Source organism: Leopardus geoffroyi, chromosome A1, assembly GCF_018350155.1.
Source record: "Leopardus geoffroyi isolate Oge1 chromosome A1, O.geoffroyi_Oge1_pat1.0, whole genome shotgun sequence".
NCBI lineage: Eukaryota > Metazoa > Chordata > Mammalia > Carnivora > Felidae > Leopardus > Leopardus geoffroyi.
Genome location: NC_059326.1, coordinates 161,560,050 through 161,578,982, shown reverse-complemented (window position 1 = coordinate 161,578,982; position 18,933 = coordinate 161,560,050). Strand labels below are relative to the sequence as shown.

Below are 18,933 nucleotides of genomic sequence, written 5' to 3'. Positions count from 1 at the left end.
CAGGGTTAAATAGCTTAGAGTTAATAAAGTCAGTCTCTGTATTCAGGTCTGTCTGACTCCAAAGTTTATGCACTTACTTTAATTCCTTTTTCTCCTGCACCAAAACATATGACTGGAATGTTTTGTCATTACTTCTATCTTTCACAATACTGTAAATAAATAAAATGGCCTTGAAATTCACATTTTTCTAAAATATCTAATCAAAGAAGGTATCTTAACAAGTTGCTCAATAAAATAATCTTTTTTGAAAGATTTTTCTAGAAACCATATAATATGTATATATTAATATATAATTCTATAGTCTTTGGATTTATTCTGTAATCATATTCTGTCTGTACCATGTTAAAAGAATTTTTACATCATTTCTTGTTTTGCAAACAACTCAGACATTTATTAATTTACAAAAAAACACAAATGCAAAGTAATAAATTTGGCTTCTTTTTCCCCCAAAAATGGGAAATACATCTTGGTAAAGAAATTTTAAATTATTTTTACACACCAGTTGGTTGTCGGGATTTATAGTTTTATCAAGAAAAAAAAAAAGGCAAAAATCCTCCTCAAAACAAAAAGTCCTCCCCAAAACCCACAAAAAAAAACAAAACATTAACTGATTAATATATAAAACTGTTTACAACAATATGGTAAGCAGGAAACAATAACTGATCAGAAAACACCCTGCTTTAAAGTAATTTTCACACAGATTTCTACTATAGTGCAGTTCACTCCCAACAACTCTGAGCCCATTAAGAGCACTTCTGTACATTCAAAGACGTAACAAAATGATACAGTATTTATTGCAACAACAAATTAAAGGTTGTTATAATGTATATAACTTAAATACCCCGCCCCTAGTGATAAAGTGGCTTCTTATTCCTTAAACATAGAAATTCTGCTCTTCATTGTAGAAAGATGAAGTCCTTTCATCAAAAGGCACATTCTTATCTGCAAAAAACAAAACAAAAACAAAAACTATAAATGTTCATCCCGGAATAAACTTAAACACATTTTAAAATATCCTCAAAGATTTGGCCTGGCAGGAAGGTAATGAAATTATTTAACGTAAGGGAATTACAATGAATGGCACTGAATAAAACAAACGATTATTTTGCCTATATTAATTAAATCAGACCCTATCTTTTGAATTATAATTCTAACATTTCCAAAGAGATTTTATATGGTAGTAACATGTAGAAGAAGTACAGGCAAATCTATTTCAAATATATAGTCTCATGTGAAAAAGGAGTGACCATAATACTTAATGCTTTGATTTATTTAAAATAGGGCATGCAACCTATTCAGCTATGTGTGCTAAGTTTAGTACTTAAATACATCACCAAACATATACCGAGCTATTATCTGTCAGAAAGAATGCTTGATACTGGGGAAGATGGTGATGACAAAAAAGAAAAAAAGAGAAAAATAATAAACATTATTCCCTGCTCTTATTATAGAACCACAAATAAAGGGCAGAAATCACTCGGAGGACAAAAAACCTGGCCTAGAAAGGAAGTCTGAATTCTAATACCATCTTGGTCAATTATTTAATGGATAAGTTCTTCTTCTTAAGAATGGTATAAAACAGGGATGCCTGGGTAGCTCAGTCAGTTAAGCACCCAACTTCAGGTCAGGTCATGATCTGGTTCATGAGTTTAAGCACCACAGTGGGCTCTGCACTAGTAGTGAGGAGCCTGCTTGGGGTTCTCTCTCTTTCTCCCACCCTCTCCCTCTCTCTCTCTCTTGCTCCCCCTGCCCCTTCCCCACTTGCTCACTCTCTCTCTCAAAATAAAGACATAAACTTAATTTAAAAAAATTTTTAAAAATAAAAAAAAAGTAAAGAAAATGGGATAAAACAGGGGCACCTGGGTGGCTCAGTCGGTTAAACATCTGACTCTTGGTTTTGGCTCAGGTCATGATCTCATAGTTCGTGAATTCGAGCCCTGCATTAGCCTCTGCATTGACAGTGTGGAGCCTGCTTGAGATTCTCTTTCTCCCTCTCTCTCTCTCTGCCCCTCCCCTGTTCATGCTCTCTCTCCTCAAAAATAAATAAATAAACAAAAAAAATCTGCTTATTAAAGCTTTTTAAAAAAGAATGAGATAAAACAGTTTCCAAGAATTTAAGGATGTCTTTTTATGGAAACCTTCAGGATGAAAACAGAAAACTATTATAATAAGAGTCCAAGAGCTGGGAAAGAGTTGAGAGATGCAGACCAATCACACTATTTGTCAGGTGACATGGTAAGGAAGAAAAGCCAAGATTCAAGAAACAGAATTAAGGAGATTCAGTTATCAATGACAGAAGCTCAAGAAGCATTTCAGTCTACATAATCATATTCTGTTGCTCCTTATTTTACCACAGCACTCCTCAGTCATGAGGATTTAGTCACAGAAGTTTAAAGATTATATCAGATTAGATTAACTGCTCTATCGTTCTATTGACAGAATTCCCACTGCACACACATACACAAAAAGCTACTCTGTTTACATTGGATTCCTACTCATACATACTGCTCTGCAAAACAGCTACTCGTGAACGATAATTCCTTAAAACACATACATTCATTCTGTGACCTCAAAACCCAAATATTTCTCTTACTAGCTGCCGAATTTAACCTTCAGAAAACATCTTGAATAGTTAGGGTGACATATTATAGGCTGTGTATTTAACACTAATCTACTTTTTGTTTGCTGATAAAAATATTGACTCATTTTTGTCTTTGTTTTTGCTAGCAAAAGGGGGTGGAGATGTATTGGGAAGAATATAGTTCTGAGAAATTTTGACTTTCTGATAAAGAGACTGAGGTGGGGTGGGTTCTTGCCTACCACCCTCTTGTTACCCGAAACAAAGATGTGGTGACTGAAATTACAGCAGTCATATAACCAGGATAAGACAAGCATGAGGAAAGGCTGGAGAAAAGTGCATAAATTTAGACTCTGATCAAACAGCCATTGAGTCAATGTCAGGAGCCAACTACTACAGATTTCTTATGACATGACAGAAACTCTTGAATTCAGAAAAACTTCTGCTATTTTATGTTCTTTATTAAAATAGGAAAAGTAAAAAAGTTGTAGAAAATAGTCAATCATAGAGAAGCAGAGAGTAGAATGGTGGTTGTTGGGGGCTGAGGGAGAATGAAATGCAGAATTGTACTCTATGGGTATAAAATTTCAGTTATGCAAGATGAGTAAGTTCTAGATATTTGTCATACAGCGTTGCACCTATAGTTAATAATATTGTATTGTGTACCTAAAAATTTAAGAAAGTAGAGCTCATGTATTCTTAACATAATAAAAAAAATCACCATGCTCTTCTATGAGGTAAAGCAACTGTGCAGTTTTTAATAATTTTTATGGAAACCTCAGTTTGAGTACTTTTCAAACCTCAAGAATGTTTTGTCTCTTCATATTACAAAATGATGCAATAATAAAAAAAAGTCATTATTTTCAAGGACAACTTAAAAGCTACCTCAGAAAATCTTAAACTATCAAAACAGCTACAAATCCCAATCAAGTTAAAAAAAATGTCTTAGTGCAGTCAAGAGTATTGTTACTCTTTATTCATTTAAATACATTTGCAAATATTAGATGCCTGTTATTGTTTTTGTTTTTGTTTTTTTTGTGTGTGTTTTTCCTCCCAAATTCTTTTAAAGAAGATACAGTATCTATGGATCTGGAAGAATGAATAATATCTGAGAACACTAGGAAAGGTTAATGACTTAATAATTGTGTTTATAACTTTTCTGTCCATAAACTTGAGGTCTTTGTCCCTATATTGTCTTTAACCCCATTCAGGCACATCAGCCTCATGGGGTAGCTATGCTCTGCCTCCCATATCTGTCTATCTCAACTTAGAGGGACTACAATCCAAACAGTCACAGCAGGGTATAAATCCTGAACAAAAGCAGCAAGCATTTCATTAAATGGATCAACTGCTATATGGACAGAAATTTGTGATTTAACTGTTGTAGAAGTGTTCATTTAATAGAATTAATTTAAACCAGATCAAGCAAACATTTTTGCTCTAGGTCTATTCTGTCCAACAGCCACTAGTCACATCTGGCAATTTAACTGTAATTTCAATTAGTTTAAATCCAGTAAAATTAAAACTTCAGTTTCTCCGTCACACTAGTCAAATTCAAATGTACGAGTCACATGTGGTTAGTAGCTATCAAATTAAATAGGATAACTCCAGATCATGCAATGAGATGAGAAAGGGCATTACCAAAAAATCTGATGTTACATAACATTTGTTAAAATAACATACAAATAATTCATGTTCTTGGGGCACCTGGGTGGCTCAGTCGGTTGAGTGTCTGACTTTGGCTCAGGTCATGATCTCACGGTTTGTGGGTTCAAGCGCTGTGTCGGGCTCTGTGCTGACAGCTCAGAGCCTAGAGCCTACTTTGGATTCTGTGTCTCCCTCTCTCTCTCTGCCCCTCCCCTGCTCACACTCTCTCTCTAAAAAAAAATAAACATTAAAAAATAAATAAAAATAACTCATGTTCTTATGCACATTGTGATGTCTAATTAATGGAGCAAGGCAAATTTTCTTCTAAGGCTCAATGTCCACAGAAAAAACATACAACAACAACAACAAAAACAACAGGGGCATCTGGGTGGCTCAGTTGGTTGAGCATCCGACTTCAGCTCAGGTCATGATCCCACTAATCGTGAGTTTGAGCCCCACATCAGGCTCTGTGCTGACAGCTCAGAGCCTGGAGCCTGCTTCAGATTCTGTGTCTCCCCATCTCTACCCCTCCCCTGCTCACACTCTGTGTCTGTCTCTCTCAAAAATAAATAAACATTAAAAAAAAAAAAAAACATTAAGGCTCTCTTTTATTACCTTTTATTAATTATTACTTTTATCATTTAAATAATGACAAAGATTGCATAGTACCCTTTAAATGGATAAAGTACAGACTAAACGTAACATTACCAATTTTTATCTAAAATAAACATTAGTACTTTGACATACTCTTATATTCTATTTACTTTGAATACTCTTAGTGTTTATTCTGATATTATGTTTCACAGTGAAAGTAGTGTTTTAGGAATTAGAACTATTTTCAAATTGGTAACTGAATAAGACCTTCTTAATGAGTGTTTCTGGTTAAATACTTATATATCAAATCTGCTTTCTAATTCTGATATAGTGATGTTAACATGAAAAAAATATTTTGTGGTCAAGTAACATTGAGCACAAATGTAATGAAGACATATATATTAAATTTAATGAAGCAGAAGAGAAGTAGCTAAGAAGCAAATTTAGGGTTTTAAAAATTACATACTTGAAAAACTAGAGGTTAGAGTGGGAGACAGCCAAAGCATAAGACTCTTAAAAACTGAGAACAAACTGAGGGTTGATTGGGGGGGGGGGGGTGGGAGGGAGGGAAGGGTAGGTGATGGGCATTGAAGAAGGCATTTTGGGATGAGCACTGGGTGTTGTATGGAAACCAATTTGACAATAAATGACATACATTAAAAAAAAAAATTACATACTTGATAAAAAAGACTAAAACAGCCTTGAAGTGATGTTAAGTGCCAGCTTTTAGAAGCTGCTACCAAGCCTGTTAAACTGTCCTGTAGTGTACATCATTATAAAATACTACTGGTTATTTTAATGTTTGGTGGAAATCAAAAAGAATAGCAAGAAAGTATTGTTCCCATTTGTTGTACATTGTTTTAAACTGTTTTGGGGACTGGTTATGAGTATTTGTTTCCAATATTTTTCTTTGAGGAAAAAGGGACTTTTTAGTCAGTATATACTGATTCCTCAACAGTTTTTCTATGCAAGAGGGCTGAAACATCCTACACAACACTTAAAAACCGACATGTGCTTTTTAGTTTTGTGATTTCTTTGTGCAAAAAATTTTAGTAACCAAACATAAGAAATCACCTCTCATTTACAAAATTAGGATATCAATAGTAAATTCAAGAGAAGTTATATTAACCAAGTTGCTCAAGTTATTTTTTCCCCCATTCATATATTTTCCCAATTTCACCATATTAATATTAATGTTTAAAGTACTACATATGAGGACACTGCTGGATAACTCTGCAATATCCACTGGAACACAAATGATAATTCTTACCTAATTATGGTACTTCCATTTTCCTTCCCAGGAGTTTAGTTTAGAAATGGCCACATGACCAGTGATATGGAAAGCAAAAACAAAAACAACCTTATTTAGAATTTCTGGGGAAACTTTTCTCATTCCTAAGAAAGGGATACAAGAGAGCAAGTCGCTAACTTCCACTGAAAGTGCCATTCTAGATATGATTGTAGAAACTGCTGGCACCGTCCTATTATCAGCCTGAAAATAAAGCCAACACATGAAGATATGCAGAATGAAGGGGACTGCAAAGAAAAGAAGCCACAGTCTTAAGGTACTGTGTCCAGAGTTAACCCTGTGACATACTATTATGTGAAATAATAAATTTCCTTGAATAAACTTAGATGAAACCATATATTGGGAGTTTCATATGGTTCCATCTAATACAAAGAGTGAAAATAACTACCCCAAATCCTACCAACAACAAACATTAAAATTCTGATGTATTAAAAATAAAAGTAAAAACACTCCTCTCAGAAAGAGCTGACTACAAAAAGATAGTTTGAGGCTGTGATAAAATTCTAAGCAAGGAAATTCATTTGCCTCTCTGGAAATAACTTGCTTCCTGTTATTTTGTGGATAGAATCTGGAAAATAAAGAGGAACTAATTTTAGAAAGAACTTAAACAATGAAGGCAGCATCAGTAAGAGCTGATCCCACAAGAATTACTAGCAGTTATACTCTAAGACTAATGATTCTGCACTGCAGTTGGCAAAGTAGGCATATCATAATATTTACATTCCTTATTTTTAGGGTCCTCGTTTGCAAAATAAAGAGTAATCGCAAGTGCTGATATAAAAGACAGAATGAAGAGAATTTAGAATTATTCTCTTTATTATAAAGGTATAAATCAAGTAAATATTTAATAAATGGAATTAGGTTACAGCAGGAAGAGAAACCTATTATTTAAACTCTCTGAGACTCAAACATCCTAATCTTTAAAATAAGACCAATGTGGGAGTGGGGGGTGGCGGTGCCTGGGTGGCTCAGTCTGTTAAGCCTTGGACTTCAGCTCAGGTCATGATCTCATGGTTTATGGGTTTGAGCCCCACATCAGGCTCTGCACTATCAGCTCAAAGCTTGGAGCCTGCTTCGGATTCTGAGTCTCCCTCTCTCCCTGTCCCTCCCCTGCTTGTGCTCTCTTTCTCAAAAAATAAATAAACATTAAAAAAAAAAAAGACCAACAGCAACTACTTTGAAAGACTGTCTTGATGATTTCATAGTACATGTAAGGAACCCAGTACAGTGTCTGCTATATCCTCCACTAAAGTAGGTAAAGTAGGTACCTACTAACAAATGACTATTGTAATTGCTCCTATTGTAGTTCTCTGACCCCACTCAGTCCAGGCTCCACTAAAGTAGGTAAAGTAGGTACCTACTAACAAATGACTATTGTAATTGCTCCTATTGTAGTTCTCTGACCCCACTCAGTCCAGGCTCCCCACTGGGTTCACTGATAATATCCCTTCTCTTATCCCTCTAAAGACATTTCTACCAATATCATCCATTCCCTTGATTTCTTCTATCATTTATACAGTAGGACTTCAGGTAAGTCTATGGTGAAAGTCCTCTTTTAGGGCCTAAAAAGACCTTATAATACACTCTTCACAGAAGTACTAATTTTCCCTCTATATTAACTTTTTAAAAGTGTATTTGTTTGTTTTGAGAGAGCAAGAGTGCGTGGGTGGGGGAGGGGCAGAGAGAGAGAGAGAGAGAGAGAGAGAGATCTCAGGAATCCCATGAGATCATGACCTGAGCCAAAATCAAGATTTGGATCTTTGACTGAGCCACCTTGGTGCCCCTCCCCTCTTTTTAATGGGAGAAGCAAATGGTATCAACCCTGATTATCTGTTACTAAAGTCAGTCACAATGAGATCTGTATGTATCTTTCCCACAAGATAAATATGAAATGTTGACTAAATTGATGGAATTATTCATGTTTATGCATGTTTAATTTCTAACACCAACATTAGAAGATCAGAGCTTTGCTCATTGAATCAGCTTCAAATGAAGTAGCAGAGTTTGGACTGTGTATCTCATTACAGACAATAATCTCTAAACTACAGAAGGTAACAGGAATATAAACACATAGCTAGTCACAAAGTAGAAAAGAAATGTGTCCACCTTCCCCAAAGTGAAAGACATTTCAAAAAAAGGGTCTGTAACTGTACAGACTATGAAAAAATTCAAAGCAGAGGTCGAGAATCAGTGTAGGTGTTATTTAAATGATGCTTAATATTGTTTGAAAAGGAATAAAAAGGGAGAATGGAATAATGGTTTGATGTTTGCTTCTTGGTGTATGGAAATATCCATCTCATTGCTCATTTTGTAAAAGTAGCTCTGGCCTAGTGAAGAACATTACCCCTGACTGTGCCAAGGTCAAAAACCAATTAGGTGAGGGGTTCCTGGGTAGCTCAGTCGTTAAGCGTCCGACTTCAGCTCAGGTCATGATCTCACAGTTTGCAAGTTCGAGCCCTGTGTTGGGCTCGGTGCTGACAGCTCAGAGCCTGGAGCCTGCTTTGGATTCTGTGTCTCTTCCTGTCTCTGCCCCTCCCATGCTCATGCTCTCTCTCTCTCTCTCTCTGTCTCTCAATAGTAAATTAAAACATTAAAACATTAAATTAAAACATTAAAAAAAAAAAAGGGTAGGGGGGCCTGGGTGGCTCAGTGGGTTAAGCCTCCGACTTCGGCTCAGGTCATGATCTCGTGGTTTGTGAGTTCGAGCCCCACGTCGGGCTCTGTGCTGACAGCTTAGTACCTGGAGCCTGCTTCTGATTCTGTGCCTCCCTCTCTCTGCCCCTCTCCCCATTCACACTCTGTCTCTCTCTCAAAAAAAAACAAATAAACATTAAAAATTAACCAAAAAAAACCAATTAGGGGAATCTCAAGTCTAGTCAAGATTTCTTTGTTCTGTATCCCTGGCCTACTACATTGTTAACTATATAAAGATGTTTTTTTTTTTTTTTTGTCTAATTTTGTTCACCACCATATATCTTAGTAGAGTATTTGGGGACAAATGACACACAGTTTATCACTGCTCTTAATGAAAAAATAAATTCATGAAATTTGCTATGTCCACTGGGATGCCTTATATTTTCATGGTTAAAACTGATTTTCACACTCTTTGACCCATAATCTCAGTACTAGAAATTGACTCTGAAAATGCACATGCACAAGGTTATTCATCGTAGTATAACTTGTAATTGCAAAGTAATTAAAACTATCTAAATGTCAAAGCATAGGCAATGGATTGAATAAACCATGGTACCTACACACCATGGGGTACTATGCAGGTGTTAAAAATGAAAAATATCTTTATGAACTTATAAAGCATGACTCACAGGAGATATTACAAAGCAACAAAAAGGTATAAAATAACATATATTATACCTTTTGTGTAAAAAAGAGGAAAGCATAAGAAATACATATTTCTGCCAACTTCTATAAAAAAAAAAAACACAGGGTAGATAAACCATAAAATAATGAAACTGATTACCTAAAGGGGTGAGATGGGGAAAATGACATGTAAAGAATATAAGAGGGAATGATATTTCTGAGTGTATGTGTGTATATTTTTCAAAAAAAAAAAATGTGCATAGTTTTTACTTTTGGAAGCATGTTAGTACTTTTCATATTAAAAATGCCAATGAAAATGGGAAGGGGAGGAAAAATCTGAAACAGAAAGCAAACTCAAATGACTTAAATTATATTTCAAGTGATTATGATAATCACACTAAAGAGGGGAGGAAAAGAGAACCAAGCCAAATCACATACATATCTAACTATATATTCTGTCTTGGGTAAGATGAGGTTGTAAAGAGAGAACTAACAAACTCTAAACCTTAGCTGGCTTGTTTATCATAGTGCCATAGGTAAAGCAATTCTGAAACTGTATTAATATTATTTTAGGAATAAGCAAATGAGTAAATGTGCTGATGTTGTTGGGATCCAGAACATTGTTGGAAGTCATTCTCGTGACAGAACAAAGAGAATGCAGCTATGGAAAAGGAAGGAGGAGAAAGAACCCAGTGCCGATAGACCAGCATGATAGAATGGGAGGTATGAAGTAATACTATGTAAAGTTTATGTATATATGTGAATACGCATGTTTATACGGGCATGCGTGTGTGTGCCCACACATTTCATAGCCCTATTGGCTGAAAGGACCAAGAAGTAAGGACACACTTTAGTAACAAAGAGCTCATTTAGGGGCCACTAACAGAAACCAAAGCTCTTTAGAGAAATGGCTGATTCCATCACTAGGGCAGGATAGATACAAAATGAGCCTGGAATAGCTTATTAGGCCAGAAAGTAAGGAAGTGCTTTAAAAACAATGGGAGCAAATCACAAGGACACAGAAGCCAGCTTGAAGAGGCTCCCACTGGCAAGTACAACAATGAATTATACACCACTGAAACAAGAGAAGAATCATGATTCTATACTGTCAATAGTTGGATAAATGAATGCAGAAGGAACGAGGAAAAGCTCTTGCTTACACTATAGTATCAATGCTAATTGGTAAATATGAAGGAAATGTTGAAGTTGGAAAATCATTACTTTGCAACTATCACAGTGAAGATCAGATCCGGCAAGAATTAAGACGAATGACTGCTAAACCTAGGGGAAAATTTTGATAAGAATATTTTCTGGGGCGCCTGGGTGGCTCAGTCGGTTGAGCGTCCGACTTCGGCTCAGGTCATGATCTCGCGGTTTGTGAGTTTGGGCCGCGTTGGGCCCTGTGCTGATAGCTCGGAGCCTGGAGCCTGCTTCGGATTCTGTGTCTCCTTCCCTCTCTGCCCCTCCCCAACTTGTTCTCTGTCTCTCTCTGCCTATCAAAAATAAATAAATGCAAAAAAAATTAAAAAAGAAAGAATATTTTCAGGCTTTTAAAATATCTTCTTGGTTGCAGTGAGGAAAAAATTGTAACATACTAGAGAAACTGGGCAAAACTTTAGATAGGTGCATCAAAATTACTACTGCTAATGAAGGAAAGAAGGACATTGTGTGTCTCCAGATATGATAGCCTGAGAAAGTACTTCAGGTAAGAATGTATAACCTGGATCTAATTACAAGGAAACATCAGAACATTAGGTAAACATAAAATGAGGGAGATGCATTTTTCTGTAGCTACACTATGAGGTAGACACAAAAGAAGAAATGTAGTAAAATGTGTTGTTTTTATTTAAATTCTAGTTAGTTAACATATAATGTAATATTGGTTTCAGCAGTGGAAATTAGTGATTAATCACTTAGGTACAACGCCCGATGCTCATCACAGCAAGTGCCCTCCTTAATACCCATCACTCAGTCTATCCCCTGCCTACCTTCCCTCCAGCAACCCTCAGTTTGTTCTCTACAGTTAGTTAAGAGTCTCTTAAGTAAAATGTTAACAATAGGTAAATCTAGATTTAAAAATAATAGGATATTCTGGGATGCCTGGGTGGCTCAGTCAGTTAAGCGTCTGACTTCAGCTCAGGTCATGATCTCACAGTTTGTGAGTTCAAGCCCTGCGTCGGGCTCTGTGCTGACAGCTCAGAGCCTGGAGCCTGCTTCAGATTCTGCGCCTCCCTCTCTCTCTGCCCTTCCCCCGCTCTTGTTCTGTCTCCTTCTCTCAAGAATAAACATTAAAAACCATTGAAAAAAAAAAAATAGGATATTCTTTGTACTATTTTTATTCTTACGACTTTTCTGAAATTATTCCCAAACAAAAAGTAAATTTTTTTGTTTTTCCTAAAGTAGTGCATAAATATATGTTCTTGGGGAAAAAAAATCAACATAGAAAGATATAGAAACAAAAATGAACTGTCAACCTCCCAATCTCAACCTTTCGTCACTAGAAGTTAACCTTCACAAAGTTAGAATTTATTTTTCTTTTTCTGTTCTGTTTTTGTTGCTCTATTGTATCCCAGGTCAGCGCTAGGCACTAAACAGTTGCTGTGTAAATTGCTTCTCAATCATTCATTTCTTGGATCAATAAATGAATGAATGAATGAATATGTAAGCACTGTTTATTTACTGTTCTCCCTACTTTAATCAAACATATCTACATTAAAGTTTTTTCTACGTCTTTTTTTAAGTAAGTGGAGTCATACATAGTAGTAAAAGATTATCACTGGGGTGCCTGGGTGGCTCAGTTGGTTAAGTATCCGACTTCAGCTCAGGTCATGATCTCACACTCCGTGAGTTCAAGCCCCGCATCGGGCTTTGTGCTGACAGCTCAGAGCCTGGAGCCTGCTTCAGATTCTGTGTCTTCTCCTCTTTCTGCCCCTCCCCTGCTCATGCTTTGTCTCTCTCTGTCTCAAAAGTAAAAATAAAAACATTAAAAAATAATAATAAAAATAAATAAATAAAAGATTATCACTGATAATTATAATTACCCCTGAAACATGCTTTCCTATTATTATAACCATTTCTCCCACCTTAACTCCCCAAACACAATTTCTAAATCTGGTTCCTAATACCTTTCAAAGGCTCTTGAATAATTAACTCCTTTCCATTTCTCTTGCTATCACTCTACTACTGGCCACCCCATGTACTTGCACCATCTAACTGGTCTTCCTGGTTGCCTTACTCCTTATCTTACTTTTCTCCAATCTATGTAATCTTCAAAACACAACTTTGATTATGTTTCCTATCTTAAAATTTTCTAAGTGGCTTTTCATAACCTGTAGAATAATTTCTCACTGATTGTCATGGATCATGATCTGCCTTTTGATTCTTTGTTCTTCCTTGCTCATCACTCTTACTTTTGCATTCAAAGCTCAAAAATTATTCACTCATTCATTTATTCTCACATAGATTAACATAGCATCTATTTAACTTCTTTTAGTTATATTTTATTACTTTTTAAACTTTATTTTTTAGAGAGAGGGAGTGAGCAATCAGGGCAGAGGGGGATGGGGTAGGGGGAAGAGAGGAAGAGAGACAGAAAGAGAGAGAGAGAGAGAGAGAGGATCTTAAGCAGGCTCAGCGCTCAACATGGAGCCTGACATGGGGCTCAATCTCACAACTGAGCTGAAATCAAGAGTTGGATGCTTAACTGACTGAGCCACCCAGGCACCTAAGCATCTATTTAACTTCTTTTAGATTCTTGAATACTCTATATTCTCTTTTGCCTCTTGTGTTGTGTGCCTGCTGTTCTCTCTCCAGCTCCCACCTCTACATCCACCTTTAATGTTGCTAATTTTTGCTCATTTTTCAGTATCCATTAACATATCACATCTAAGAGGCTTTTCTGAACCATTAGTTTTTGCTTAAGTGTTCTATGTCCCTAGTACAAGTTCTCATACCACCCTGTATTTACTGTTTATGTAACTCTAATGTCTAGCTCCCTAATAGAACACAAAATTCATGAAAAGTGGGCAACAAGAGTGGTGTTAGAGAAAGGTCTGTGGTGAGGCAGGATACAAAATAAAAGATAACTACAGCTAATTACATCTCATGGAAACCATTCCCTCCTTTATATGCCTCCTATATTCCTTGGTTCTGTCCCTCTCCATCCTTCAGCTCTTCTAGGCCACCTTCTCCACTACTACAAGACATACTCTTCTACAACATGAATCTGATTATCTGATTACATACACTCCATACAACACCAATGGTTCCCCATTGACAGCAGGTTGATACCAAACTCTTTAGCAGATTATAAAACTACACATTTCCCTCAAAAAAAAAAAAAAAAAAAAAAAAAAACCAAACAAACAAACAAAAAAAAAACTTGCACATTCCTATGTCCTGCCAGAGCTGATCCTCCCATCCTTACATGTATAAAAATCCAAGATTTCTGTACTCATGGTATTTGTAACTAAATCTGGACTCTAGTTTTCTTTTGCCCAAAAAATCTCCTCTCTATTCCAACACGTCTTTCCCTATTGAGGGGATTTTTTTTACTACCTCCTTTCTTCATTCCATCTGCTTTGAAACTAAGTCCATAGCCGTTTAACTCTGCTTATCCAAACTTCTTAGGAAGCATCTTAACAGTCAGCAAGAATAGATCTGAGAATAGATATCAGACCATTAGCTACACTATCAGACCACTAATACCACAATTTGCACAAAAACATGATTTACAAATAGAATAACAGACTAAAATCAAAATATTTTCAGAATGCAAAAAGAAAATCAAGTTTATTAATATTTCTCTTTCGTTCTCTCTCTTTCTCACGCACATACGCACACACAGACTTACTACATGTTACATGTAGCAGCTGAAAGAACAAAGCTCTACAAGGAGACCTACAATGAAGATTTCTTGCGGGGATGACATTCTGTTTATACCTATTTTAGCAAAGCAATGTGCATGTGATCTATTGGTTGGGTAAAACAAAGAACTTCATTAAATAGAACTAAATAAAATCTGTTAGGATAAAAACTGCTAAATGAAATACTGTATTTTTTCTACTTTATTTTTTCACTTTACTTATCAAGAACTTGCCTCCTAATTCATGGAATGAAACTGTCCAACACTTACTTACCTTCGAGGATGATTGGCATCAAACAAAGTGTTATCATCATCCTCATCATCTTGTTCTAAAGGTGTCAACTCCATGTTTTCTATGTTAGTATCCAAAACTCCGTATCTCCTAGTCTTTCGGTTTCTTCTTCTCATCCTGTTAAATAGAGCATATTAATAAATAAAAATTATTTGGATATGGCATAATGATCCTTATTTTATATGTAATTATAAATGAAAAATAAATTATCCCTCTGTTGCTGACATACGAGGCACTCAATATCAGAATGGCTACGTTTCAGAAATGGAAATGATCTACTACCTAGGATTATTTATGAAACAAAATCTATCCTAATCCTACATGTTGTGTACCATTTCTTCTGTCTGACACATTCTCTTCTCAATAAGCTTATGGTATAGACAGATAAACTTTTAAGCCTTAGTTTGGGTACCATGTTTTCACTGAAGCTTTCTATTCCAGCCTTTTCCCTACTTCCTCTATGCCTTCTTCCCATTGGGCAGGATTAGGTATTTTCTGCCCCACTAAGAAACTCTATGTGATACATGTTCAAATTCTACACTAAGTAGCTTACAAACCTGGCTGCATATTAGAATCACCTAGGGTATTTTAAAAAGCTCCACACTGGGGCACCTGGGTGGCGCAGTCGGTTAAGTGTCCGACTTCAGCCAGGTCACGATCTCGCGGTCCGCAAGTTCGAGCCCCGCGTCGGGCTCTGGGCTGATGGCTCAGAGCCTGGAGCCTGTTTCCGATTCTGTGTCTCCCTCTCTCTCTGCCCCTTCCCCATTCATGCTCTGTCTCTCTCTGTCCCAAAAATAAATAAACTTTGAAAAAAAAATTTAAAAAAAAATTGTATATTAAAAAGCTCCACACTTAGTCCATATCTCCACATAATTAAATAAGATTTTCCAAGGAGAGGAACTAAGCATCAGTATTTTGTTAAAGTTCTCCAAGTTATTCCAATGTGCTGAAAACCACTGTCTCAAGTCAGTGGTTCTTGAGGTGTCATTTCCTGGACCAGCAGAATCATAATCATCTAGGAATTTATTAGAAGTGTAAATCCTCATGCCCATTCAGACCTACTGAATATGAAACTTTGAACTTGGGGCCAAGATCCCTACATTTTAACACTTCTTGTCAGTATGATACATGCTAAAGTTTCAGAACCACTGCCTTAGAGGACAGAAAATATTTTAGGGTGCTAAACATTAATCATTATTCGAATTCATATGGAAGTCTCTGACTTAGGATTGCACTCTAAGGTTTTCTCTCACATAACTTGTTCTTTTCCTTCAAATTATTTATCTCAGTTTGCATTTATATTTATTTGTAGATATGGTTATTTGAGTGTTTATTTGCCTCTCTCTTCCACTAAGTTCCAGGAGGGCAGCTATACATGCCTTGTTTGCCATTGTATTACTGCTTTGTACAACAGTTTCTGACTGATTAGGACGCTCCTTAAATACTTGAGGGTCTGAATGATACATTCTAGCTCAGTGATCCAAATCTGATCCTACAATCAATGCCTAAGTCACCTCCAATGCAATAACATCAAATCCATACACAAGAAAATATGTTTTACACAAGTTTCTATGGGAGGTTAAAAACAAAACAGAAGATATTTCAGTAACAACATATATGTTTATGCTTCTAGGTCACTTTATGTGATGTAGTAAGTGTAAAAAGATATACTATGACTACAGTGCCAACTGGGAAAAGCTATACAAGCCTCTGTAAAGATGACAGTGGGTCCCCTGAGAGACAAACTGTCTCACACATATACATACTCAAGAAATATTTGACTCTTATGAAGCATCAAGCATTGTGCTAGCTTCTGAGGGTAAAGTACCCGGTCTCAGTGATGAAAATTTAGAAAATACTACTAAGTCTGGACAAAAACCAAGAAAAGATCCACCAGTCACTGCCTATAGATCTATCTATATGCCTACCCAAACATGTTGGAACAGGAAACAAGAAGTTTCAGTATAGTATTTAAAACTACAAATGCAACCAATGTAAGAGTTAATACTAATGTTAAAACTAATAAAATAAAATAAAATAAAAATAGCAAAAAGTAAAAATAGCAATAAGTAGTATAAGCTAGTCTTTTATATGGCAAGAAACTAAATGGTTAGGTTGTTAAATTAGTAAGCACATCCATGTGTGCATGTCTGTATGTATGTATATGTGTGCAAGCACATTCATACACACTCACACCCATGTAGAGATCAGAAATCTAAACTTTTTCTGCAAAGGATCATATAGTAAATATTATAGACTCTGTAGCAATCACATACAGTCACTTGTCACATATTCACCTTAATTTTTTGCTGTTGTTACTTTGGTTTTTTACAACCCTTTAAAAATGTAAAAAAGAAAAAAATCTTGACTGATAGGTCTTAAAAAAATAGATCAAGAAACCACATGTGACTGATGGGCCATAGTTTACCAACCTGTGATTTAGACTAATAAAGGTATTCACAGAAAAACTAAGAAAATAAAAGTACTGATCCCGGAAATAGGAAAAGCACAAGGGAGATATACCTAACTAATGGTTCTTTTGAACTACATAATTCAATAACCTTTGTCATGCATTCCTTTGGTTTCAAAAAGTGAATACACAAGAGTAAGTGAAGGGATGTGGCAGTATAAGTTAAGGATATTCAGAGTTAGAATTTCTCCTCTTCCCTTTTGCCAGTCTTTCACTCAATTTTCTAAATCATGTGGCTTTTCAAACATTCTGACATTTTCACTAAACAAAGAAGAAATTAATGTCATGTGAATTATTTTTGATCCTTCCAGGTCATATATTATTTGTCAAAGCGTCAATACGTCAGTAACCTAGTCATAGTCGGTCACAGGATACCTTGGCAAGTCTTAAAAAAGGGAATGATACAAACGTAGACCTTAAGGACTTGAAATTTTATCTCAGCTGACACTCCTCTCCACTCCCAAGGTCTTCATTGTTTCTTGAATGAATCTTTCAGTGAGTGGCTGAACTAATCTGGCTAATCATGCTATTTTCTATACTTTGTATAGTGTAAATGTTTGACTATATTGGTATGAGTGAGCACTCTGTTACTTATTTTAGCTTGCACTGTCTTTTATCATTTATATAAATGCTGTCTTCCAAACATGAATCTAAGCTCTTTAAAAACAAGAACCTACAGAGAATCTACATTGTTAGGCACCCAATAAACAGGGGAATGCTGTTCAATTTAAGTGAAGTTAGCATGTTGGGGCGCCTGGGTGGCTCATTCAGTTAAAGCATCTGGCTCTTGACTTAGGCTCAGGGCATCATCTTATGGTTTATGAGATCGAGCCCTGTGTCAGGCTCTGTGCTGACAGCAGGAGAGAATTTAAAGAATGAAACTTAATTTAATAGAATTTAAAGTTGAAATGCAATTTCTCAAAAAGAAAAAAAAAAAAGTCTTTCCTAAGTCTAAAGATCTAGGCACTGATGGCTACATGGCTGTGATAGTAACATGGGTATAAAAACACCAAATATATCCACATGCAGTGATTTTTCTCAGGGAAGGTCAAAAACACTTGTAAACCTTTAAGTTATTGGGCCAATTTAATAAGCCATCTACTTAAAATAATAATAAATATTGAACATAAAATACAAAACACAAAATAAAAGTACACATTTTAACTAAAAAGGCTACTTTTATCTTAATATGCAGTGTACCTTAGTCTTAAACAAAAGTATAAGGGGGCTTTAAAATTCATGTAATTTTAACAGCTATGGTTCTTTTGTCACAATTGAATGTTTTCTTTAAGCTCATGACATCCCATCTTGTCTACGTGTATTGATAATTACATAAATCTATAGTTACACTTTTCTATTAAACATAGTAAATGCATATTGCAACCTGAAAAAAAAAATTGTTGGCTCTCAATTAACAAAAAAATGAGGATTTTATAAATGTGTAGAGGAAAATATAGAAGATTAAAAGGGCAAAATAAAATAGCTATATGGTTGATTATATTGAATGATATTCACTCATCACGTGGAATGCACAGGTAAATGATCTTGAGATCCCTTCTAGGTAGTCAAGTTAATAGCTAACCAATATAGTTTGCAAATTCTTCAAAATTTTATTTTACTAAGGTTGGTAGGAATTATTTCCATTTAAATAACATGTAAAAGCTACAGTACAAAAATAAAACTAAACTACTAAAGTAAGCTTGATAAAATTTTATGTAAAAATGTATGAGGCTACATAAAATAAACACAACAGAATAAAACTCCATTTCATTTTACTACTCTATGAAAGAGAGAAAACTGATCAATGTTAACTTGCAGTACCCATCTGGTCTTATTCTTTTTGTGTTCTTTTAAATGAAAG

The 18,933-nt window shown here is 35.6% G+C and overlaps 1 protein-coding gene across 2 annotated transcripts in view; it reads right to left on the bottom strand.

Annotated features, from left to right (window-relative positions):
- Positions 1-366: 366 nt before the first annotated feature.
- FAM174A (family with sequence similarity 174 member A) overlaps positions 367-18,933 on the bottom strand; it is a 38,230-nt gene continuing 19,663 nt past the window's right edge. Inside the window, exons 2-3 of one of the 2 annotated variants that reach the window (XM_045499402.1) lie at positions 14,585-14,719; positions 367-942 (exon numbers count right to left, since the gene is read on the bottom strand). In XM_045499402.1, coding sequence (XP_045355358.1) covers positions 939-942; positions 14,585-14,719 — 139 coding nt within the window. In that variant the 3' untranslated portion in view covers positions 367-938. Of the gene's footprint in view, positions 943-14,580; positions 14,720-18,933 lie in introns of those variants that run through there. The other variant, XM_045499408.1, reaches the window with a different exon arrangement.